The sequence below is a fragment of the Lipotes vexillifer genome, unplaced genomic scaffold, assembly GCF_000442215.2.
Source record: "Lipotes vexillifer unplaced genomic scaffold, Lipotes_vexillifer_v1.1 scaffold27, whole genome shotgun sequence".
Taxonomy (NCBI): domain Eukaryota; kingdom Metazoa; phylum Chordata; class Mammalia; order Artiodactyla; family Lipotidae; genus Lipotes; species Lipotes vexillifer.
Genome location: NW_006787756.1, coordinates 645,230 through 671,398, shown reverse-complemented (window position 1 = coordinate 671,398; position 26,169 = coordinate 645,230). Strand labels below are relative to the sequence as shown.

The window sequence follows — 26,169 nt, the reverse complement described above, 5'->3', positions numbered from 1 at the left end:
TCAGAAAATATTTTGAAGTGGGTGATGAATTTGGTCACATTTCTCTTGACTTTAAGAACCAGGTTATAGTAACCAAGCAAAACTCAAAGAAGAAGCTTAAGTGGCATTTGTTGGGGGCTCCATAGGAAGAGCAGTTTCCAAAGCCATAAGTTGGGAACATGCGTGCTACATTCTAGGAACAGGAGGAGAGAGAATGACAGGGAGTAGAAGAGGTCAAGGGGGAGGAATAGAGGGGTGGGTAGGGCTTGCAGGTTGGCAAACATACTCTAGCCAATTATATATCACTAACTGTATCTTTTATAGTAAGAATAGGAACTATAATACTGCCTGAAACTAGGCTCAGAGTTTCTAGAGGGCCAGGCTTCTTGATAAACTAATGATTCGATGTAGACAGTTTTCATCTACTCCCAATATCTAATAGTTCAGAGAATTACAGTTCTGGGGCACCTCTCCCCTAGCTGGGCCAGAACTTTCATTGGAACAGAAGTATGTATAACTTCCTAAGGACATCCTATCTCTGGGAGAAACTTTGGTTTCCCCCAGAGGGATGTGCAAACCTTTAGTGAGTGCCAGTATTTAGGCCAATCCTTATCGCTTTGGTCATGAATTCCCTGATTTAAGTAATTCCTAATTTCTTAGGATGCCCAAGGATGTTTTGGGGTGAGCAGTATATAGATAAAAGTGGTGTGTATGTGTGTGTGTGCGTGCACGCGTGCGTGCTTATTTTCACCTTGCTTACTTGGAATAAGGTCCAAGAATAATTAATTCTCTTCTTTTTGCCTCTAAACTTACAATATAATAGAAAGAATATATACATAATTGCAAATTTTCTATTTTTCCCTTTTCACTTTGGGTAGGAAAAAGTCATCTGTCTCATAGCCATCCTCAAAGACTGCTAAATATTGCCTTTACTAAAAGAGAACATAAATTTTGAGAAGCTAATCGAGGATTTACGTTAAGCTTTAGGATGGCCAAGTAGTTTATAACTAAAAGCTTACTATGATTATGTACAAGGTAGTTTGCTGGTTTTGTAGGTTTTTCAGTTCTATTTCATGCCTCCAGTATCCCATTACACTGAAAAAGGTGGGTGAACTCTACCAAACACATTCCAAGGATGTATTTTAAAATGCTCCCTGTAATATACAACAGAGACATTTTTTCTTTCATAAAATTAATCTAAATCAAAATCTAAAATATTTCCCTGTTTTATCACTGCATCTATTACTGATAAGGGGAATTTTGTGTGGGGAGAATACTGTTTTAGCAAAATAAGGACTATGAACTGAATAGACGGAGTTCTTACTATCTATTTAAGCATGTCTTTTATTCCCTCCACCTACCTTATTTTATTTTATCCTAAAAAATGTTAGGGTAGCTTTTCTGCATCTCATTTTAAAGAGTTTAAGTGATTATTCTATGCTTCCACAGCATGTTATCTGTGTTGGAAAAGAGATTCAAAGGCATGTCAGGCGAATTTTAAAGCCTGCATCCTTTACACTCAAAAAAAAAAAAAGGACTTCCTAATAGCCTAAAAACTTAGCACTTACTGAAATACTTAACCTGCCTTAAGAAGTTTTTATGTTACTTTATCTAAGATTACTACCCGTTGAAGGAACTACAGCTTCCATTTATATGTGTATTTCACCTAGTAGAGGCTCAAGGGTCCCTAAGGCAGGGATAAGTCTGTTCACTATCGGGTCCTTAGCAGCTGGCAGAAGGCTTGGCCCTGAAAATGGTCAACAAATATTTGTTATTGCATATTACTAGGTAGATAATGCAGGTGAATGATTCCAAGAGAAGGCTCACTAATTTTATTTACAAAGCATTAACAGATTCAGTAAGTAGCTAAAGCCCATTTTGCAAATTTTTGAAAATGATCATTGCACAGACCAATTCCTACAGTAGCCATAGGCCGTCCATCCAGAGAACATCCGCAGTCAGCATTGCTGCTGAGTTTGAATTTGCTCCATAGTAACTAACTAGCATTTGATATGTACTAATTAACTGTTTTATAAATGGAGATTTCCACCTGGACTCAGTATTACTTAGCAACGATGAATTAACTTTCACATAGTCCAAGAAACAGCTGAATGATAAAAAGATCAAGCAGTTAGCACACTTAGGTTTAGTATCCTTACATAGATGGTAAGGAGTCATGATTGGAGGTCAACGTTTTTAAGGTGGGGGAAAATTGCAGGAGCCAGGGATGTATACACACTGCAGTGAAAAGAATATACATATCGTATAAGAATATATATCGTACTATATATCCACTATTTCCTTGTTAATTCAAGAAATAGTTATTAAGTGATTGTGTCTAGAAATTTACCAAATACCATTCTTGCCAAGGAGAAGTTCATGGTCTACTGTGATTGGCAGACCAATAATCAGATGACCACCATACTTGATGCTCAGGGCAGTATTCTCCAGAGGAGGAGGGACGCCTAATCATGACTGAGGTGATCTAGGCTTGGTTTCTGCACACTGGTAACGCTTAAACTGAATCTTGAAGGAGAGGTAGAAAACCACTGGATGCCAAGCCAGAAAGGCAGAAAGGGAGGCCATGGATTATTCAGCTGTAGCAAAGCCATCCCTAATCCCGGGGGCTGTGTGGGGGGGCGGGGGGACGGGCAGGGGGTTGTTGAGAGACATGGCAGACAGATGATGAATGGCCTTATGTACCAGGTTCCGGAGTTTGGATTCAATCCTGAAGGAACTGGGTGACCTGAAGGCTTGCAAATAGGAGAGTGATGTGATAGAGTCTGTGTCTTGGAAATACACTTAGGTAGTACTTTGAAACTCTATTCAACAGGTGGTAGGTGGGGAGAAAAGACTCCAGGTGAGAAGTTATTAGGGCATTTTAATCTAAAATCATGTACTTATTTATATATTTTTATTTCTTTCAGCACAAATTTCTATCTGATACTTGCCTTAAGGAAAGCAGAGAATGGATAATATTAAAAATATATCAGAGCAGTATTGCATGATCATGAGAGGGTGGATTTTGCAGTCAGACTAACCTGGGCTTAAAAATGTCAGTTTAGGGCTTCCCTGGTGGCGCAGTGGTTGAGAGTCCGCCTGCCGATGCAGGGGACACGGGTTCGTGCCCCGGTCCAGGAAGATCCCACATGCCACGGAGCGGCTGGGCCTGTGAGCCATGGCCACTGAGCCTGCGCGTCCGGAGCCTGTGCTCCGCAATGGGAGAGGCCACAACAGTGAGAGGCCCGTGTACCGCAAAAAAAAAAAAAAAAAAAAAAAAAAAAAAAGGTCAGTTTAGCTATTTATTAACAATGTAACTGACATATGGGTTTTGAGAGACACCAGAGCAGGGGCTTGGGGGAAGGCTCGGAAGCCAGGATACTAGCCCTGCCCCTTACCAATTAGCAAGTGTGATGCCCTTTATCTCTGCTTCCTGGTCTGTAAAATGAAGAGAATAATAGTACTGACCTGTAGGGGTGTGAGGATAGTTAAATGAGTGGGTAAAGCACTTACAACAGTCTGACTCCTAGGAAATACTTAATAACCATTGGCTGTTTTTGTTGTTATTGTTATTATCGTATATGATCTCTGAGCCTCTGCTTTCCCCACTGTAAAATGGGGGTTGTACCTTTTTCACTGGGTGTATTTCACCTAGTAGAGGCTCGAGGTTCTTTAACGGCAGGGACAGACCTAAAATGCTAAGCACAGTCACTGCCATACTACATGCTCAAAGAATAGCAGCTATTATTAAAGAATAATACATGTTATATTTTTTAAGCAAACATATGGCTACTGCATACTGGCTGGCTACTGCAGTGTTTCCATGGAAAGAGAAGATGTTTCCTTCCCTTGTGAGATCTGCACATCTCTTAATAGCCTTTGCAGGTACTCTGAGTACCTGTGGTACTCAGTAAGTACTTTCTCAATTAATACACAGTGAGGGTAGGATTTAGTTTTGGGTGCTCCTGTGATTCAGTGAAGAATGGGAAAAGGTATGATCTGAGATGTAAATTTGGTAGGTTGATTACATTTTAGGCAAGTAAACCATTTTTCCAGATTGATATGATTGAGGTTATGAACCCAAGCCAGCTCATCTGCTTCCAATCTTCATACACTAGTTTATTTTACCATCCGCTAATTTGCAACATACAGTGATACACTTTTGTTCAATGCCCTGCTCTTCTGGGACTTTCCTATTGCTGTGCCCTTCACTGATTGTTCAGATCTCCAACAGAGGAATGATTAAGGATGATAAAACCCTAATTGGACAACGTTTGATTTTTCAGTGGTTTCATAAAAGGTATGGTAATCAAAGAAATTTGAAACCTAATTGTGTGACCTTAGGCTAGTTTTTAAACATCTTTAAGCTGCAGTTTCCTCATCTTTCAAATGTGACAATTATAATAAGTATCTCATGATGTTGCCATGAGAAGCAAATAAGCTATTGCTTATAAAGTGCTTAGCACAATGCCTGGCATGTGGTAAATGCTCAATATATATATAAGCTATTTTTAAAGTGACTGCTCTTCCACATGAAAATTCTATGTAAATATTGCCTATGCCATAAATTGAGACTGTTATATTGCTAACTCAATTCTTAAAATTGGAACAGCCTTTTCAGACTGTTGTGCCATGTTTCCATTCTTATAACACACTAAAAATGTTTAGATCCCACTTTGGCATCTAAATGTAGGTATCTGTTAAACGTCATCAAATGGCACATTTAAGATTTGTGTGTTTCATTATGTATATTTTACTTAAAAGAAAAAAGGACCATAAACAAATATGAACTCTAATGATATGAGCGCTGAAGTGTTTTGGGGAACTATATTATGTCTGCAGCTTATTTTTAATGCGTGTAGAATAAGATGGTTTTATGAGGAATAGATGTGGAAAAGTAAATAGATTAAAATGTTAATGGTGAAATCCTGGTGGTAGGTTTCTGGCTGTTCACTGTATAATTCTTTCAACTTTTCAGTATGTATGAAAATGTTTTGTAATAAAATATTGGTGAAAAAAGTGAACCTCAGATACTTAAAGTGTCCTGGGAAGGAAACATTTATTCAGTTTTCACTGTGTACAAAGCACTCTGCCAGGTTCTAGCACATATACAAGGAAGTATGATACTACCTCTGCCTTTAAAAGCTCACAGTCTGGTTGGGGGAGATAAGACTTTTTAAAAATTTTGGCAAAAACTGAAAGGTCATGTTGTGTCAATTAAATTATGAAGGCAGAGATTTCCAGTCTGTGGCTTAGAGATCCCCAGGAGTTGCAGAGCTAGTACTGAAAGTCAGCAAATTCTGTGCAAAGAGCTCTGTCCGAAGGATGAGGAAATTAATAGGTCACATACGTCTTTAACTCTTTTTCACGTATGGACGTTCTGTTATGTTTATGAAAATATAAATTTTCTTGTCCGAAAATTCACAGTAGGTTTTTGTCATCAGGTACTTTCTCAATCAACAGATTAAAAATAGGCTATCATTTGGGTTCTGAAATGTTTTGGTGTTAGAAAGAGGGCTTCATTCTCAGGAAGGTTAGAAGCCACTGATCCAAACAAAAGTGCTCTCAGAGTTCAGAGAAAAGAGTTCTTCAGCTTTTGCTGAGCTCTGGCCAGGCTTCAAGAAGGAGATGGAATCTGAGCTGAGTGTTTGGGAAATGGGTGAATTTGAATAGGTTGAGAAGGGATGGAATGCATTCTAAATGAGGGACCAATACGAACAAAGGTAGGATCGTTTGGGAGACTGGGAGGAGACAAGTTGAGCTGAAGAGGAACTGATAGTAGATAAGGCTGGAAGAATCATCTAGAGCCAAACTAGGAGGTGGAGGACCCTGAATACTAGGCTAAGGAATTTGGACTTTATCCTGGAGCCAGTAGAGAAGCCACTGAATATTTTGAGTGAGGGATTGATATGGTGCAAAGTGTTTTAGGTATGAATCTGGCAGCAGTTTCAAGGATAGATTGGATTGAGAGAGAGATGTGCAGCAAAATGGAGGCTCATCTGATCTGCCAAGATTTCGTGTGTTAGAAACCTGAGCTTGTGTGGCAAGAATGAGAATTGCCAAAAAAAAAAAAAGAAAGTGAAATTGCAGGAGACATTTTAATGGAGGAGCCATCACTTACCAAGTATCACTTCTTTTACCAAAAAAAGTCAACTAGTCCGGACCTCGATATAAATCATTGCACAGTGCTACTCCAATATGCTATACTTTCTGTGAATAATGAGTTTTGAAACTGAATAACATTTCTTGTTGGCTATGTATACCCTTAAGTTCCAGTTTAGTCTACATATGTTGATTTGGTTTTCATAAGGTTGTATTGCTATTTTGTAGAGTTAGTATTTTTCTACTCTCTTTTAAGAAAAAGAGGGTGACTTTAAATTTTTAGAGGAATAATAATCATATTCCAGATTGTGATACCTCGTTTTCCAAATGGGTATTAACCAAAGGTAGATATATACACTTTTAGATAAAGAAGAAAGAGTTGAATGGCTGCTTATAATCTTTAATTTATTAATTCAATTATATGTCTAAAATAAGATACATAAAATATATAAATTTGGGACTATTGCTATCTTGCACTTTCAAATTTCATGTAACAATTTTATTCTGTTTACATATGCATTTGGTATCCCTTGATGCCACTTTTTGAGTCATTTGACACATTTTTTAAAAACATACATTTCCGGGCTTCCCTGGTGGCGCAGTGGTTGAGAGTCCGCCTGCCGATGATGGGGACACGGGTTCGTGCCCCGGTCTGGGAAGATCCCACATGCCGCGGAGCGGCTGGGCCCGTGAGCCGTGGCCGCTGAGCCTGCGCGTCCGGAGCCTGTGTTCCACAACGGGAGAGGCCACAACAGTGAGAGGCCTGCATACCGCAAAAAAACCAAAAAAAATCCATACGTTTCCACTTTGGCCTCATGATTTGAGGAGTCATTAAATCTGTGAGTGATACTATCATTGAATCCAAACTATAACTTAATATTATGATGGTTATGCTTTTGTCTTATAGGTTATTTGTCATCTGTACAGCATAACTGTATCTCTTTAAAGGGCTTTTTAAGGCTTACTTACAGCAATATCTAACATTTGTCTTGGGCTGATCATGCCCCACGAATTATTATTAAATCTTTGTGACTTACTTACCTCTCTTTTTACTGATTCAGGAAGGGTTCTCTCTAAACATACAAAAATTCCAATGATTGATATTCCTTTATGCGAATGTATCTTCTCCAAAGAGTACTTTGCTCAAAATAACATGAGGGGCATGTGTCCTGTAAGTGAGAGGCTTTACAAGAACCTGTACATACATTGACAGAGTGATAATTTGGGAAGAATAAAATGTAATCTTCTGTTTGATCATACACAGTGTGTTTAATTGCCTTATGCAATATGCCTAGCGGTATGAAGTCAGTTGTAATCTGTTTTTTAAAGTCAGCTGTACATTTTTACCTTCATCCATTCCTTCAATGAATATTGTGTTCCAACTATGTGTCAAGCATGGTGCTATGTTCTGTAGAGATATAAAAAGCTGGAGTTCCATGAAGAAATTTATAATATATTCAAACGGATAAGGCTGTGAAATGTAAAATGAGGTTGAGTAGGATATGTGTTCTAAATGAGGTACAAGCACAAGGAAAACAAGAATCACCCCTGAGTAGTAGATTAGGCAAGACTTCACACAGCAGGTGGGGCATTGGTTGATGGGAATTTGTAGAACATTTAATGTTAGAAGGAAAGACACTAGCCGTACTGTGGATTTGAGGAAGCAATAAACATTCAGTAGACCAGTTTGGTTTAAATGTTGACTGTATATATGGACATGTGGTTCTTTGTCTGTAAAAGGGAGATAATAGGTGTCACATAGGAAAGTTAGGACAATTAGATGTGACCTTATATTCTGTAATATTCTTGTAAGTTACCGTTTGTTATACAAATGTGAAATGTGTATGGAAGAACTGGCAAGGAAAGGAAAAAATAAAAGTATAAAAAGCTTGGTCTTAGATTATAGAGGGCCTTATGAATATGATAAAGGAATGGTAACTTAATTTGGGAGAAAATGGAGAGCCTGCTCTTAGACCTCAGAGCCAGGAGTGACTCGCTCAAATCTCGGCTAAGGAAGGATAAGTATCTCTGCTCAAAATAGAGTAGAGACTGAAAAGCAAATTGGTCAGCTTTTCCAAGAGAAGAGGTATAAGGTAATTAGGTTAGTGGCTGTGAAATTAGCGGGGGGAGTGGTTGTAAAGATTAGAATGGTAGAAATGATAGACTTGGCAATGGAGTGTGAGGAAGGAGTTGCTGGGAGGAATCAGGGTGAAAAGGAAACTTTCTGTCTAGGTGGCATGACCATTACAAAGGGATAGAATGAGGAGTCTGCATTTTGAGCAGGTTGATTTGACCTTGATCCAAGGCAAGGGCCTTGCATAATTGGGATGTGAGGATTGGTCCCTGTGAAAAAGTTGTGCATGTGGATAGAGATTTGAGAGTTGTCTACATGAAGGAGATTTTTTTTTAATTGTGGAAAGACATAACTGTGAGGGACAGTTTAGATAGATGAGGAGGTAGAATTATAGAACCACAGAGTAGGCAAAGGAAGGCAATCCAGAGAAAAAGACATATACAGGTTAAAAAAGGGAAACACTGCTGTGTTGTGTTGGTCAATGATGAGAAAAGTGTCAGAGGAAGGCCCACGCCACAGAAGAATTAAGGAAAATGAGGATGGAAAAAGTTTGCATCGGGCAATTAGGAAAATCCTTTTAGTAAAATAGTAGCTATAAAGGGATGATACAAAGGATTAAAGAGAGAGTAGATATTAAGGATTTGAAGGCAAATTTTCAGAAAACTTAGTGATGAAAGAAGGGAGGGGAGCAGATCATGCTTGAGAGAAGTTTTTTTTTTTTTTAAATCAGGGCAAAAATAAATAAATACATAAATAAAAAATCAGGGCAGACCTGCCTTATTTATTTATTGGATTTAAAAAAAATTTTTATTGGAATATAGTTGATTTACAATGTGTTAGTTTCAGGTGTACAGCAAAGTGAATCAATTATACATATATCCACTCTTTTTTAGAGTCTCTTCCTGTATAGGTCATTACAGAATATTGAGTAGAGTTCCCTGTGCTACACAGTAGGTCCTTATTAGTTATCTGTTTCGTATATATGTCAATCCCAATCTCTTAATTTATTCCTCTCCCCTCTTTCCCCCTGGTAACCTTAAGTTTGTTTTCTACATCTGTGACTCAACTTCTGGTTTGTAAATAAGTTCATTTTTACCCTGTTTTTAGATTCCACATATAAGCAATATCATATGATATTTGTCTTTCTCTTTCTGATTTACCTCACTCAGTATGACAATCCCTAGGTCCATCCATGTTGCTGCGAATGGCATTATTTTGTTCTTTTTTTTATGGCTGAGTTCCGTTGTATACATGTGCCGCATCTTCTCTATCCATTCCTCTGTTGATGGACATTTAGGTTGCTTCCATGTCCTGCCTGTTTTTAAAATTAGGGCAAGTAGAAGGAAGTAGCCCCTCGAGATGAAATGATTGAAGATGTTGAGACCAAACAACCAAATATTGGAGCATTGTTGTAAAGAAGGTATGGACGTGGCGCAAGGATAAAAGTGTAAAACTTAAACGCTGCTAGAGGAAAGGAAACCTCTATTGAGATTCATCAGTGGGAAAATGGGAAATGTTGTAGAAAGATCATTGAAAGATTGAATGCAGCTTCTACCTTCTTTATAAAATAGTTGGTGAGGGCATGTGCTAAAGAGGATGGGGAATAAGGTGCGGTTTGGAGTTTTGAGTAGAAAAGTCTTGATGGAAACTTTCAGGCAGAAGAAATGGAAAGGTGGGATTGTCAAGCAACAGGATGACTCAAAAGAATACAGAAAGCATACATTTTAGTGGATTCAGTTAGCGGGTGAATTGTGGTCTCCTCTCCTATGCTCAACCAGCCAGAACAGAGCCAAAGAGTGAACAGTAAGAGATTGCCAATCCTGAGAAAGGAGCTTGGCAAAAAAAGATGCTTGGAAAAATGAGGTGACACATGGGATTCTAGGGTGGGAGTTCTGGGTTCCAGACTGGACTGGTGTGGTTGGAGTGGGAGAATGGACAGGGGTTTAGAAAGACGGGATATTCTGAGGAGCATTAAGAGCTAGTCCAGCAGAAGTGAGCAAATGATAAAGGTAAAAGGTGGTGTTATTTAGAGGCAGTGCAGTTCCAGGAAGTGGTGTAGCTGAAGTATTTAATTACCAAAGTGGAATGAAAGTAAATCTCATTGAAATAGAAGAGAGAAAGGAATCATAAAGAGTCGTAGAGGGATAGTGAACAGAGTTTGTAAAGTCCTGGAGCATTGAAGTAGGAAACAAAATAGAGAGGAAGACCGAGCGTGTGCCAAGCAAAGGCAAGCTGTACCGTCACAGTTAGAAGAAAAGTTATGAGATGAGCTTAGATACTACCTGGGGAGGATCTACGGCTTACCCAGGCTGGTGCCTTTGCTACAATCCTGGGCAAATCCTTTTTTTTTTTTTTTTTTTTAAGAAGATGTTGGGAGTAGGAGTTTAATTAATTTATTTATTTTTGCTGCGTTGGGTCTTCGTTTCTGTGCGAGGGCTTTCTCTATTTGTGGCAAGCAGGGGCCACTCTTCATCGCGGTGCGCGGGCCTCTCACTACCGCGGCCTCTCTTGCTGCGGAGCACAGGCTCCAGATGCGCAGGCTCAGTAGTTGTGGCTCACGGGCCTAGTTGCTCCGTGGCATGTGGGACCCTCCCAGACCAGGGCTCGAACCCGTGTCCCCTACATTAGCAGGCGGATTCTCAACCACTGCTCCAGCAGGGAAGCCCCTGGGCATATTCTTAACACAGAGGCCCGGATCCCAGTCCATCAGGCACAGCTATCCTCTGGGGGAGAACGTGCTTTAACTGCCCTCTTAATTTATAGTGAGAAATATAACTAAGCAAATGGACTGGGTACTTATCTCCTCTGATCAGCCTGTCATCTTCCTGGAGATTATGTGACTGCAACATTCAGATTATAATGAGAAGTTGCTTGATGAGCAAGGAATCATGGTATGATGGGTTCGTTGGATGATCTTTATAGCTAAAGTCCCCAAGCTCCAATGATCTGATAGCTCTGTCTCCAGTTAAATTTATGGTGAACAAAGACAGGGTTCTCTTTTCCATGGGCCACTAAGCAGTGCTGGAGAGAAATGCCCACATTTTCTCCTGGAATCCTCTATCACAGTTGCCGTGTTCACCGTCCTCCCACTAGCCTGTTTCTTCAGAAAGATTGTAATGACTGAGGTATATGTTTTCTTTTTTTTTGTTTTAATTTTTAAAGGTTACTTTCCATTTACAGTTGTTACAAAATATTGCCTATATTCCTCCTGTTGCACAATACATCCTTGAGCCTATCTTATACCCACTTGTTTGTATCTCCCACTTACCCACTCCTATATTGCCCCTCCCCCCTCCCCAGTGGTACCCACTAGTTCTCTATATCTGTAAGTCTGCTTCCTTTTGATATATTCATTAGTTTGTTGTATTTTTTAGATTCCATATATAAGTGATATAGTATTTGTCTTTCTCCAACTTATCTCACTTAGCATAATGTCCTCCAAGTCCATCCATGTTGCTGGAAATGGCAAAATTTTATTCTTTTTACGACTGACTAACATTCTATTGTGTGTGTGTGTGTGTGTGTATATATATATATATATATATATATATATATATATATATATCACATCTTCTTTATCCATTGATGGACTCTTAGGTTACTTAGTCCATCCATTGATGGACTCTTAGGTTACTTCCATATCTTGGCAATTATAAATAATGCTGCTGTGAACATTGGGGTGCATGATCTTTTAGTGTTTTCATTTTTTGGGGGTACATACCCAGGAGTGGAATTGCTGGATCATATGGTAGTTCTATTTTTAGTTTTTTGAGAAACCTCCATAATGTTTTCCACAGTGGCTGCACCAATTTATATTCCCACCAACAGTCTACAAGGCTTCCCTTTTCTCTACATCTTCTCCATCGTTTGTTATTTGTGTTCTTTTTGATGATAGCCATTCTGACAGGTGTGAGGTGATATCTCATTGTGGTTTTGACTTGCGTTTCCCTGATGATTAGCAGTGTTGAGCATCTTTTCATGTGCTTGTTGGTCATCTGCATTTCCTCTTTGGAAAAATGTCTAGTTCTCCTGACCATTTTTTAAAATTGAAATATAGTTGATTTACAATGTTGTGTTAGTTTCTGCTGTACAGAAAAGTGATTCAGTTATACATATATACGTATTCTTTGTCATATTCTTTTCCCTTATGGTTTATTACAGGATATTGAATATAGTACCTTGTGCTGTACAGTAGGACCTTGTTGTTTATCTATTTTATATATATAGTAGGAAGTGGATGGACCTAGAGTCTGTCATACAGAGTGAAGTAAGTCAGAAAGAGAAAAACAAATACCGTACGCTAACGCACATACATGGAATCTAAAAAAACAGTACTGATGAACCTAATAGCAGGGCAGGAATAAAGACACAGATGTAGAGAATGGACTTGAGGACACAGTGGGGGAAGGGGAAGCTGGGATGAAGTGAGAGAGTAGCACTGATATATATACACTACCAAATGTAAAATCGATGGCTAGGGGGAAGCTGCTGCATAGCACACGGAGATCAGCTTGATGCTTTGTGACGATCTAGAGGGGTGGGATAGGGAAGGTGGGAGGGAGGCTCAAGAGGAAGGGGATATGGGGATATATGTATACATATGGCTGATTCACTTTGTTGTACAGCACAAACTAACACAAGATTGTAAAGCAATTATACTCCAATAAAGATATAAAAATAAAAGAATAAACAAATGGTACCTAATTAAACTAAAAAGCTTTTGCACACCAGAGGAAGCCATTGACAAAATGAAGACAACCTACTGAATGGGAGAAAATATTTGCAAATGATATGACCCATAAGGGATTAATAGCCAACATATATAAACAGCTCATACAACTCAACATCAGAAAAACAAACAACCCAATTAAAAAATGGGCAGAAGAATTTGCAGCAACATGGATGGACCTAGAGATTATCATACTAAGTGAAGTAAGTCAGAAAGAGACAAATACCGTATGATATCGCTTACACGTGGAATCTAAAATATGACACAAATGAACTTATTTACAGAACAAAAGCAGACTCACAGACATAGAAAACAAACTTGTGGTTACCAAAGCAGAAAGGGAGTTGGAAGAGAGGGATAAATTAGGACTCTGGGATTAGCAGATATGTTTACTTAATATAATCATGATTTAGTCCTTCCTCTTGAGTTACCGCCAAGTTACCTTGATTTGATTTTGGCTGTCCTGAGGCAGTTGCCCTAATGGTTGATCTTAGACAAGTCACTTAGCTTTAGATTATTCTAATTTACTTTTCAAAGGGTAAGCTTAACTTTAATGTGAAGTTTGTAACGGATTCTGTCCCAGAAGAAACACTTTGATTTCTCATAATTACTTTAATAAAGACACTCTAATGGTAGAAGTAACTATAAAAACATGGCCTCTGGACCTAGCACGGTGCTGAATGATTTTTAAGCATTTATCTTTTTTAATCTTCTCGTGAGTATGTTATCCCCACTTATAGAGAAGGAAGCTGAGACACACAGAAGTTGAGTAATTTTTCCAGGTTCATACTGTTAATAGCAAAGCTAGATTGAACTTCAACTGATAATTCCAAAGCTGGTGCTTTTAACTCTTTATTCCTTCCTTTATTCATTCATTCATTTATTTATTATATATTTTAACTCTGTTCCCTATTGCTCCCTGGTACTATTCCCCAGGAGAAAGGCATTCAGGGTAGGTAGGTATAATACTGCTGCTACTAATGATGATGATAAATATAGTTTCAGTTCCTTATCTGTATCAGGTACTTTACATACGTTTTTATGGATCCTTATTGCATTTCTATAATATAGATCTTTTCTGTGCCTGTGATGAGAACTTTCAAGATGCACCCTTCAAAAAAAAAAAAAAAAAAAAAGATGCAACTTTCAAATATGCAGGACAATATTATTGACTGTAGCCCCCATGCTGTACATTACATCCTCATGGCTTGTTTATTTTATAAGTGGAAGTTTTTACTTCTTGATCCCCTTCACTCATCTCACCCACCCACAACACTCCTCTGGTGACCACCAATCTGTTCTTTGTATCTATGAGTGTCTGTTCTCTTTATGAGTTTTGCTTTGTTTGTTTGTTTATTTTGTTTTGTAGATTCCACATATAAGTGAAATCGTGTGGCATCTTTCTCTTCTGACTTGTTTCACTTAGCATAATACCCTTAAGGTCTATCCATGTTGTCACAAATGGAAAGATTTTATTTGTTTTATGGCTGAGTAGTGTTCCATTGTGTGTGTGTGTGTGTGTGTGTGTGTGTGTGTATACGTAACACACATATATGTGTGTATATATATATCACTGTAGATATTACTTTTAAAATATTTTATATGAGATAATTAAGGTTGAAGAGATCGTATAACTTTTACAAAGTCTTATAGCAGGTAGCTGGATTATTTGCCTCCAAAACCAAAGTGCAAAGAAACTGATAGATGGAAGTTTGTGGCACTTCTGGCGGGTAGCAAGTTGCCCAGTATAACTCAGGCCTAAAGTACATGGACAGGTGAAGCTGTTGAAGGGATCAGGGAGATTAAAGGGGTAAAGGAGAATTTCTGAATATTTTTAAAGGATGAGTAGGTCCTTAAGTATCAGATGGAAGATTGGAAATTTGGAGTGGTAGGCAATAGAGAGACTCTTGAGTGGTGGCAAAAGAGACTAAAAGTTGTTATTTTCTGATAGACTGAAGTCATGTAATGCAGGAAAAAGTATGGCAGAGATAAAAGAAGCCTACCATTATTTAGAGTCACTCAGGTTTTTCTTTTCAGATAAATAGCTCAGATGGGATCATTGTTCTCAGACATGACAGCATTTTAAATCTCTCAAACTTAAAAAAAAAAAAAATTCAGCAAGTTGTGTTTTTAAATTCAAAGTTTTAGAAAAGGGCTCTATTATATCACCTATGGCATATTTATAAATGTCATGGCGCTAGTGAGGATGGGTAAAGTTCTGGTGGCCAGAGATTATTCTTTTTAACTTTCTGGTGGGTGTATTCTTGGCAACCACAAAGCCAGCAGTGGTCTCTGTTTATTTGGCTTTCATTCAGAAACTATTTTCCATCACAATAAATCACCAGTCTCTTTAGCATCAGGTGGCTGGTGATCACAGATTCAATTACAGTACCTGATAAAATCACGAATATCCTGGTAGTTCCTTTATATACTGCCTCTTCTCTTCAACAGTGAGCCTTTTAAAAACTTGGGTTCATCAGGAAAAGGGAGGCTTTATTCTTTAGTGTATAGATGAGTATATTTGAACAATGGCAAAAAGCAGTGGGCTGGGGGCCTAAAAGAAAAAGTATCCTCTTCGTTTCCTTCCTATTCTTTTTGCCTAGTTTTAATGGCATTGCAAGTATAATTGAATGCCTCTTGGGAGTGAAAGCTGTACTTGATTAAGCTAATTATGGAGAGTAGCTGGGGTAGGTCTTGGGGTACAGGAGTAGGAGTGGTTTGGCGTAGTCAAGCTTTCATGAATTTTATAGTCCAGTCTACAGATTCATAGACCTTAGATTTGGCAAAGACTTAGAAGTCATGTGGGCTAACATCTCACACTGTAAATTTCTTCTTCACCGTCTTTCCCAGGCAGACGGGTGGGCGTGGACTTTCTACTTGAGATCTTCCAGCAAGTTCACTAGCCTGGAAGCGTTAACGCTCTAGGAAGACAAGGACTGCAGGGGTTTTGCTTTGCACCATGTGTGGCAGTGCCTTACTCTGTTGTCGAGTAGCTCTAATTATTGGGAAGTGCCGCTTACTGCTATTTTTCAAGACTTGGAATAAAAAATATCCAACATGAAATCCCATTTCTGCCACTTACTGTGTAACTCTGGGCAATTTCCTAACCCCTCTGATTTCAGTTTTTGCCTGTGAAACAAGTAGGCAGTACGTAACTAGTGAGTTTGTGTGTTGTGTTCCGAGACCTACTTGTAGAATTGTTTAAAGAGATTAATCAAAATGTCTACAAAGAATCTGACACATAGTAGGTACTTTGTAGGACCCATTCCCCTTGGGCCTAATTCTGATCTTTTTCTGGGTGTGTGGTATTTGATACTGAGTTCAGATCCCATGGTAATTTTTCCAGTATAGAGTGAAATAGAACCATTGTTTTTTATGTACAGGGTGTTATATGAGTTCTTTTTAAAGAGGTAAAATAAGAATGTGGACAACTGGGTATGAAACCGTGCACCAGCAGTGGTGTCCCTGCCTTCCTAAATCTGTAGCTATATAATGGTTATGAAGAGCAAAATCATTAGGTTTCCTGGAGGCGTGAAGAGAGGAGGGAAGTACAGGCTTATATCAGAATTTATTAGCATCAACTAAGACTTCTAATCTGAAACAACTGGTGGAAAAGAGAAAATTTCAGTTACACTGTTGTTTGGTCTACATTAAAACAATCATTTGAAGTGATTCCCTTTGGACTCACTGGTTTTATTTTTCAACTTGGTTTAGAGACAGTCTAAATAATTTTTTTTTTTTTTTTGAAACTGACTATCTGCTGCAACTATTTATAATGTGAATTTTAGAACTACTCATTATGCACTCGTAAAAGATTTGAAGGCCCAAGAGGGTGAATTTGTCCTTTGCCTGATGTTTGTAAGAGATTGGCAGTGTTGAGAGAAGGAAAAGCTTCATTTTCTCCATCATCCTTTCCCATTCCAGAATGTGTTTACTTGGTGAGAGAAGCCACCCCAAATATTCTCTTGTTAGGGCCTTCATTTTGGGAAACATGTTATTGATTTTTAAGTAGCCTCTAAAGTATTATTACACTCTTCTTGAAAACCTGTTAATAGGGATGTATAACTTCCACAAAGTAAGCTAGGCAAATTCCAGTGACAGAACTTCAGTAGTAGTTTCTAGGGAAAACAATGACGCTGTTTTTTAATTTTTATTTTATAAAAGCTAAAACTAGGGAAAATAGGGTTCTGAGGTGTTCTGCCTTATCTGTAGGGATGCAATAATCCCCTCACTATATCAGTACAGTAGATTTGCTTTGGAGAACCTATAGCATAAAGATAAATGTTTTAAGTTTACAGACGCAAGGGACTTTACTGAAGGTTATGCTTTCCACAAACTGTCTGCTATTGTTATTTTGAAATGGAAAATTTTATTTCTGCTTCATTTATATTTAGTGTGGTTTTGGTACTAAGTGTACATCAGACCTTGATGAATTGTCATGGCTGGGTGGTAATAACAGTCCATTAAAGTGAAGCACTCTGTTTTTTAGCCATGCTGGATAACTGAGAAAGTGTATGTGTGCGTGCACCTGTCCTTGAGCATCATGAAAGCTGGTGTTATTCCCCACTTCTTCGAGTCTTTCTCTTCTATCCTTTGGACTCTATTTAGCCGAATGGCTACAAACCCAAGGAAATAATTTCACATCCACATTATGTAAATTTTGAGACATAAGTTATTAATTTTAGTAAGCAATTTAGTAAACATTTAAGACAACAGTGAATTGAACTACTTTTAAAGTGTTTCTATTAAAAGGTAACTTGCCACAATAGGTTGTTTCCTTAGGAAGAAAAACTTAACATGGGAATTTCTTTTAAGAAGACTCTATTAGGAATATTAATCTGATTTATATTCAAATACGAAAAGATTGATTTTTAAATGATTTTCTTATAATTATTTTGAATGTTATATCTTCTCTACTGTGCCTTTATAAATATTAATTGGGTATATGATATATGTTGTTTATTTTTGTAGTTAAAACAGAGCCAATGAGCAGCAGTGAAATAGTTTCAACAACAGCAGACGGGTCTTTAGACAATTTCTCAGGTTCAGGTAAGGAATAAATATTAGATTTTCACAGTAATATGAAACATTATTTTTCCTAGTTTACATATACAAATATATGTGTGTATATGTATGTGTGTATATGCATGTATATGTGTATATATGTGGATATCATCTGTGTAATACTGTATAGTTTTTCTCAGCGTCACGTATTTGCAATTCTGATGTCTTTGTTCGGTGTGATGAAGTGTTTGCTGAAAATGTTGGTATTCTGTAAAGGAGAAAAAAATCAAAAGGGGAATTGTTCTCCGTCTTCTCTAAATTATCTTTATTATGTTGATGACTCCTTCCCTCTGTCTCTCATCTGTGTGATATTTCTTTCTTTTTTAATAAATTTATTGATTGATTGATTTATGGCTGTGTTGGGTCGTCGTTGCCACATGCGGGCTTTCTCTGGTTGCAGGGAGCAGGGGCTACTCTTCGTTGCGGTGCGTGGTCTTCTCACTGAGGTGGCTTCTCTTGTTGTGGAGCACGGGCTCCCGGCGCGCAGGCTCAGTAGTTGTGGCATGCGGTCTCAGTAGCTGTGGCTCGTGGGCTCTAGAGCGCAGGCTCAGTAGTTGTGGCGCACGTGCTTAGTTGCTCCGCGGCATGTGGGATCCTCCCAGATCAGGGCTCGAACCCGTGTCTCCTGCATTGGCAGGCAGATTCTTAACCACTGTGCCACCAGGGAAGTCCCTATGTGATTTTTCTAATCACGCACAATTTGGCTTCTGATAGCCCCTAAACAGACTTGCCACGGCATCCTCCTAACTAACTGTCACGTCAACTAGAGATCAGACTTTGTCAAGCAGCTTTAGATCCTTAATTAATTTTTTAATTTCTTTCATTTTGAGAAAGCCTGCCTTCAACAAACAAAACATACAGGTTTCACCTCCATGATGATGAAATTGCTGATAAGAAAGTGACTGTGATAATAAATTCACTGTGAGGATCTGATTGTATCTTTGCCAAATTACCCAGCTTGGGCTCTTTCAATTAAAACTCATTCTTATCAGAAGTAATTCTTCAATTTTTTAACCCTTTTCAAGTGATCTCCTGTGTTTATGAGACCTCTCCATCGGAAATGCTATACTTTTCTAAGTTTGTGATTGATTTCGTCTAGCTCTTGGGGTCATTTCACATACACCCCAATGAGAAGGAGTTATAAATAGATATAACGTGAAATGCAGATGCACAACTTTTATGCTGATGATACCAGCTGGAGGCAATAAGGAGATAACAACAGGTGTTACACCCATAGTTCTTTCATAAAGCATTTACTAGAATTTGACTTATGTCAGGCAGTGTGCTTGGTGCTATCATGGATTCAAAGATGTATGAGAATGGTCCTGCCTTGCGACTTAATAGGGCGAAGTAATCACCAGGCCATCATAGTACAGCTGGATAATGCCGAGGGAGGCCCGGGGACCCCTAACAATACCCAGGAAGGACCCCACAGAGACCGAGTTGGGGTGGGGTGGTCAGGGAGGGTTTCCTGGAGAGGATGCCTGCACTCAGCCTTAAAGAATGTGTAGGAATAAAGCACACGTAGAATTGAGGATGGGGAAGCTGGACGGATGGAGTATTCCGTGGGAGGGAGACCAAGGCACGGAGGTGTGGAACTTGGAGGCACCACTGATGGTTCAGCATTCTTGGTGTGTCTGGTGTGAGCAGTGCGGGGTGTGCTGCACGGAGAGGAAGGGACCAGAGTCTAAACAGGCAGGTGTGTTCCACGTGGCATGTGTGTTTTATCCTGAGTGCCACGGGAGGCATCAGGTTGCGTGATCACTTTCCCTTACGGAAGGACTCAGGCAGGATGGAGGGGAGGCTGGGGAACTGAAGGAGAGAGAACAGTTAGGGGTTTTTGCAATCATTTTCACAAGAAATGCTGAAGACCTGAGATAGTGTGCTGGCAATGGGTGTGGAAAGGTGATGGATTAAGATGTATTTATGAAATAGAATTTATGGTCATAGTGACCAATGAGTGAAGCAGAGAGAAAAGGGAGGAGTGAGGGAATCTGAGAGGTATGACTGAGGAAGAAAGGTGGTGGCTTCTGTTTGGGGCTTGTTAGTGGTGATTTAACATGCACCTGAAGATGCTGGAGCTCAGGAAAGATCTGGAATGGAAATTCTGAAAGTGTACAGAGAGTTGACGCTAGCAGGGTATAACAAGGTTGAAGACAGAACCCAGGGAAAACCGATACATAAGAGATGGGTAGAGAATAAGATGAAAGCACAGGTGATTAGGGAAGAAGAAAAAGAGCATTGAAATGGAAGTAAAGGCAGGAAAGAAACTTCAAGGAAGCACTTCTATATGATAGATTCATATACAGGTTTTAAAAAAAATAAAAAATAAAAATGGTTTTTTAAAAAAACTTCATGACATGAGAAAATGTTTACTTAAGTGTAAAACAGATTATAAAAGAGTAATATGTTCCGTATAATCACAGTTTTGTTTAAAAAGACATTTATGTGTATGTATTTGTGTCTGTATGTGTATCAGAATTAATGGTTGGCTCTCTCTGAATGGTGGAATATAATTTGAATTTTATCCCTTCTGCCTTTTTCATATTTTTTTGCAGAGCATATGTATAACATTCATACTTTTAAAAAGTAATCATTTTAAAGTACAAGTTAAAAATCATACTAAACTGCAAAGAGAGAATTTTTTTGAAAGTGTCTGTGAATAATAGCACTGCATCATGGTTTCTCCTGATTTTTATCACAGTACTGTGGGGAAAAAATTCCTTGTTTTTAAGAAATAGATCCAGAAGTATTTATGAGTAAAGGGGCATCATATTTGCAACTCCAGAAACATGTGAGTTATACATGTGCATAATACACACATGTAGAGAGAGAAAGAGAATAAAGGATAAAGTTAATAAAACATTACCATTTGTGGAATTTGGGTGAAAGATATCTGGGAAGTTTTTCTACTATTCTTGCAACTTTTCTCCCGTTGTCAAATTATTTCAAAATAAGAAAATAAAAAATGAGAAGCATGAATGGATTTAACCTATGGCAGTTTCAGTGGACAAGCGGGCTTCATCTCCCCCTGTGCCCGCTATCCTACATGCCCTACTTCTGTGTCTCCAGCATAGTTCCTAGCAGATAGGATGTGCTCGTTAAGTTTATTGAATGGATGAATGACTTAATGAATGCGATGAGGAAGTGGAGACAGGAAAGAGAAAAACGTCTTTCACGTCGATAAGTGGTAAAGGGAGAAGGTAGTCTGTTAGAAAGAGGGCTGGAGGGTTGGGGATGGCATTTAGGTCAGGGTGTTTTGGGCTGCCAGCACGAACTTTATAGAGGCAGGGGGGAAAGGTAGAGGCGACCCTGATGGGGCAGCAGTGGCTTAAATTCAGAACAGAAGTGGGTCAGCCTAGAAAAGGAATAACTTTTCCACAGAAATATCAGGGAAGACTGATGGAAGGTAACGCAGATGGGTTTGAAGTGGAGGAGGAGACAAGACTTTGAGGGAATTCCTGCCTGATTCCTCTGTTCGAACCTTCCAGTGGCTCCCATTCATCTCTGAGTAAAAGCCGATCCATTACAATTAGGCTGCAAAAGCCCCATCAGACCTTATTGCCTGCTTCCCTTGCCTCCTGCTATTCCTGTGATAAGGGCCTCTGCAGGGGCAGTCGCTCTGCCTGGAGCACGTCTCTGTGCACCTGCCTGACTGCTTCACCACCTTCAAATCCCACCATTGAGGCTCACCCTGACCACCTTACTCAGTGTTACAAAACTCTCACTATAGACTTCCAGAATCCCCCACCCACCCAATAACACTTCGAACCTTTTACAAACTATATCATTCACTTGTGTATTAGGTTTATTGCGGTCTCTCACCCCCACCAGAATGTGAGCTTGAGATGGCAGGGACTCAGTCTTCTTTTGTTCATTTGTATCCCTGACACCTGAAAAAGTATCCAGCAGGTGTTAGGCACTCAGATATTTACTAGATAAATTATTGAGTACATGAATGAATGAATGAATGATGCTTCTACTTTTTTCTCTGAAGTGACTCAGTATGAGAAGAAAATTGAGGATATCAGTAAAAGACGAGTTTAAAATAACTTCATGTATCTAGGATAGATAGAAAAAAGTGAAGGAAGGGGATAATAAATTGAGAGAGGATAAGGATGTCAGGGGGCCTGCCTCTCTTGATGGGCTGGAGAATAGATGAGATGGGAATAAAGGAATGAAAATTCTGGAAAAAGAGGATGTTCCTTCCTTAATCTCAGAACTCAGTGAGGCCTCCACCTGATGCTTCTGGAGTTGGTTCTCTGTACTTCCCTTCCTCAGCCTTTATCACTCCTTTAAAAATTACTTTGCATCATCTTGCCTCATGCTAAACTGTAGCCCTATGAGAACAGATACTGTTTGTCTTGTCCACACTTACAATCCCAGTGGCCATCATAGAATGGAGCTCATACGCAGTGGTAAATAAACAAATGAAATCAGTCAGTGCTGTTGTGGTTTAAGACTGGAATGGAGAAAGAGGTCCAGGATGCGGTGTTGAGCTTGATGGTTGACGTAGAAGGCCAGAGTTGAGGCCAAGACAGAAATGAGAAAAGCTCTGGATGCGTGACGCAAGATGATGTTGGGATGTGTCAGGGGACACGGTCAAATACTAAAGTTTTTGGTAAACGCAAGGAAGTGCTTAGGAGGTGGGTCATTCGTGGAAGTGTTAAAGAGTTGTCAGGAACCTCAGAGAAGGGAGGGTTTCGTGGGAGAGCAGAAAAACAGAGATTTGGAAGAAACAACCAGGAGGATGTGTTTGTAGGTCTTTGTTATTCTGGAATCTGAGAGAATGAGCAGCATCTACTGGGAAAAGATACGCAGGAGAAGTAAAGGCCTTGGAGGAGGGCTTAGCGGAAGGTGGAGGAATAGTTTGGTGAAGAGACTGAAGCTGTAGAGAATCTCATTTGCCATAGATTGATGGTCTGTGTTGGACGCAGAGGAAAGGATCAGGGGAACTGGGTCAAGGCATAGGAGGCACAGAGCACCATGGGGATGGACCTTCATTTACTGTTGTCTTTTACTTTTCCTCTTCCCTTCTCTCCTCTTTCTTTTTCTCCTTTCTCCTTCCCCCTCCTCTTCCACCCCCCTTTCCCCGCATCTCCTTCTCTCCCCCCACCTTTCATAAGTAAAGATGTGAAAACCATGGCATGCTGGAGTGACTGTGAATAGGACTTAGGGTTTATAAGAGGAAGAGGAGGCTGGAGAAAGCAATCTCCAAGAATTAACTCCAAGATGGTCTTTATCTCTGTGGTCACTGTGCCTTCCTTCCTTCTCTGTGATAGCTTAAAAATCCACATCCCTAATATTCTGGGTATCTTAAGGAAACAGCAAGGATAAAGAAGATCTGGAGTCATCCTGACACTGGTAATAGCTGTTTCCACCTTTGTCCTTCAAGGAACCCTAGCATCTTAAAGCATTAAGGAGGCAGTGAGGCTCACTGTTCTCCAGGGAAATCGCCAGGTATCCTGGTGTGGGGAGACTGGAGGAGAGAGGTTGATTTTCCAAGGCATGTGGCTGAATTGAAAAATGCAAGGTTGTTTATTGTGTTTTTAAAATACAGTGACATTCTGCTCATTTACTATTGACCAGTGAAAAGCAGTATTTTAATGATTAAAATGTTAAGAACAATTGGGGTTGAAAATAATGTGCTTTGAGGGATTACAAAATGTCTTTGCCTGCTGCTGCTTCCACTTCCACAAAGCCCAAATTTGTTATTCATTTGTTAAATAAAATGTCAATTGATATGGATTCATTCAACATTGATGTCTGGGGGTATTTGAAAATCGGAAATTTCTAGAGGAGAAAAAAATCACATCTGACAAATATGATTTCTTTGTTTTCGTAATTGTTCATGAAAAGATCTACCTTTTGGGATCTGATTCATTCATTCAGCAATTCTGTATTGAGTACCTACTGTGGGCCAGGCAATGTTCTAGACAGTGGGAATACAGAGGTGAAAAAGTAGACAGGTCCCTGCTCTCATGGAGCTTTCATTCTTGTGGGAGAGACAAATGATAAATAGGTAAGTGGTAATATAAGTAAACAGGCAGTGAAAAGTGCTCTGAAGAAAACGAAAGCAGATCAGAGACTGTGGTGAAGAGTGGGTAGGGGTGTCTTTTAGAAGGAAGGCTTCTCTAAGGAAAGGGCAGCTGAGCAGAGGTCTTAGTGAAGTGAGGGAATAAGTTTGGGTTAATCAAAATGAAACAGGATAACAGGGTTTGGAGTTGAGGGCAAGGAGGGGTTTGACATGATGATCTAATTTACGTTTTTAAGAGATCACTGTGTGTCGTGTGGAAAATTCTCTTTGGGAGAAGGGTGGGAAGAGGGGAACGAGAAGCAGGGAGACCAGCGTTTCCTGGTGCAGGAGAAGACTGTGTTAGCCCACGTGTTTCCTGGAGGAACCACTGAAGCAGGATGCAGTGTGCCAGTATCCTATCTGGGAGGGGAGGGAAGGTGAGGTCGGGGGGCGGTGCCCCGGCTGCCCCCTCTGATGGCCACGGCCAACGTTGGTGCCTGGAACAGAGTGGCAGACAAGAGTGAGTGAGAAGTTGTCACTTTCAGCCTGTATTTGGAAGGGAGAGCTGACTGCACTGAGGATAAAAGGGTGTGAGGAAAGGAGAATGACCAAAACTTAACTTTTAGGCTTTTGACCGGTGTGTCCAGCTGAATGATGTTGACATGGACGAGATGGAAGCCCAGGGGAGCCGTGAACTGAGGACTTGCTAATTTTTAGATTTCTATCGACTTTCTCAGTGGATTCTCTAGCTTGTGAATATTAATTCACCATGGGTCCTTTTCCTCTCCCTTCCTGCAGTAAGATTTGGGGAGCTTCTTTAACTTACATGTGAGAGGTAGGAGAAAGAATGCAATGATGGGAAGCAAGAGTGCTAAAACAAAGAAGGACCTGTTGTCCCTACACCCCCAGGGCTCTGCCATGTGGCCTTTGGAGTTTACTCATGGTAAGAGAACCAATTTATTTACCTTGGTAAATGGCCTGGGAGCATTCTTTTTGCCTTAGGTTATTCTGGTCTCATGAAATTAAAAATAATCTGAATTCTTAGATTATTATTAAAAAGTTTAAAGCGTTTTAGGCAATTAAGGAAAAAAGTACTTGAGGTGGAAGGTGGAAGCTTCTTGACTTTAGGCTACACAGAGATCACAGGGGTTTGAATTTAGAGAAAGCCCTAAGGGTACGGCTGTTTACATGGCATTACATAGTCAGGAATTTTAGGTGCACACGGGTAAGTAGCAGCAACATACTCGGGCAGCATCATGGGTTCTTATTCACATCTATTTAATAAGGAGAACTATCGACCCATTTATATTGCCAAAGATCAGGTTTATTGTTGTGTGTTTATAAATAACTTAAAATAATTTAACCATCTTTCAAGTTATTATGGTTTAAAAATATATCCTTTGCTTATGACCTAAACCTCACAGTCTCATTAAACAAATGTTATTTATTGATTACCTACCACATGCCAGGCCCTACCAGGTGCCAAGGAAACAAAGGAGAGCAGGAGATCCTTGGCCCTGGAAGCTCACGGGTAGCGAAGGAAACTAACATCTATACACTACATAAACTAACCATCATGTAGTGTGGTGAGTGCAACTTTGCCAGTGTTTACAACGTTCCAAAAAGCACAGAGAAAGAAGATATTACCCTAAAGAGAAAATGATGTTTTAGTCCCAGTGGAAGAGTGTTTGACAGGCAGAGGAAAGAAGAGCATTCACATGGCAGTAGGCTCTGACATGAAGACCAACCAAGACAGGCAGGAAAATGCATGGCATGCACGGGCAGTCCTCAAGTCCAGGGATGCTACGTAACTCTAAACCCACAGGAGGGTGGATGCTTGAATATCTTTATGTAATCTTCCAAGGAATTTGGAAGTTTTTTCTAGGGATAGTGTAAGTGCAGGTGAGAGATTTGTAAGCTGGAGAATGGACGTGAAGATGTTTCCGCGTAAGGAAGATCAATGTGGTGGCAGAAGTGAGAGTCAAAGGGCAGTGGGTGGAATGCAGGGTGAGTAGCTAGATGGCTGTTTCTCTAGTCCAGGCGAGACATAATGAGGACCCGCCCCGGGACAGGAGGGTAAGGATGGAGAACGCAGCACAGTTCAGTGGGTGTTTCTGAATTGGAGATGGGTGACTTGAGAGTCACAGAGGGAGAAAAAAATGAGATGATTCTGAGGTTTCTAGTTTCTATGAAGGGGGGGGGGGG

General features: G+C 39.7%; 1 protein-coding gene across 8 annotated transcripts in view; it reads left to right on the top strand.

The window, feature by feature from the left end:
• Positions 1–26,169, top strand: part of EYA1 (EYA transcriptional coactivator and phosphatase 1) — a 167,081-nt gene that overhangs the window by 13,732 nt on the left and 127,180 nt on the right. For 5 of the 8 annotated variants that reach the window (XM_007460785.1, XM_007460782.1, XM_007460784.1 and 2 more), the window contains one exon: positions 17,856–17,933. In XM_007460785.1, coding sequence (XP_007460847.1) covers positions 17,856–17,933 — 78 coding nt within the window. Of the gene's footprint in view, positions 1–14,604; positions 14,615–15,229; positions 15,245–17,855; positions 17,934–26,169 lie in introns of those variants that run through there. The other 3 variants (XM_007460789.1, XM_007460791.1, XM_007460790.1) reach the window with 3 other exon arrangements.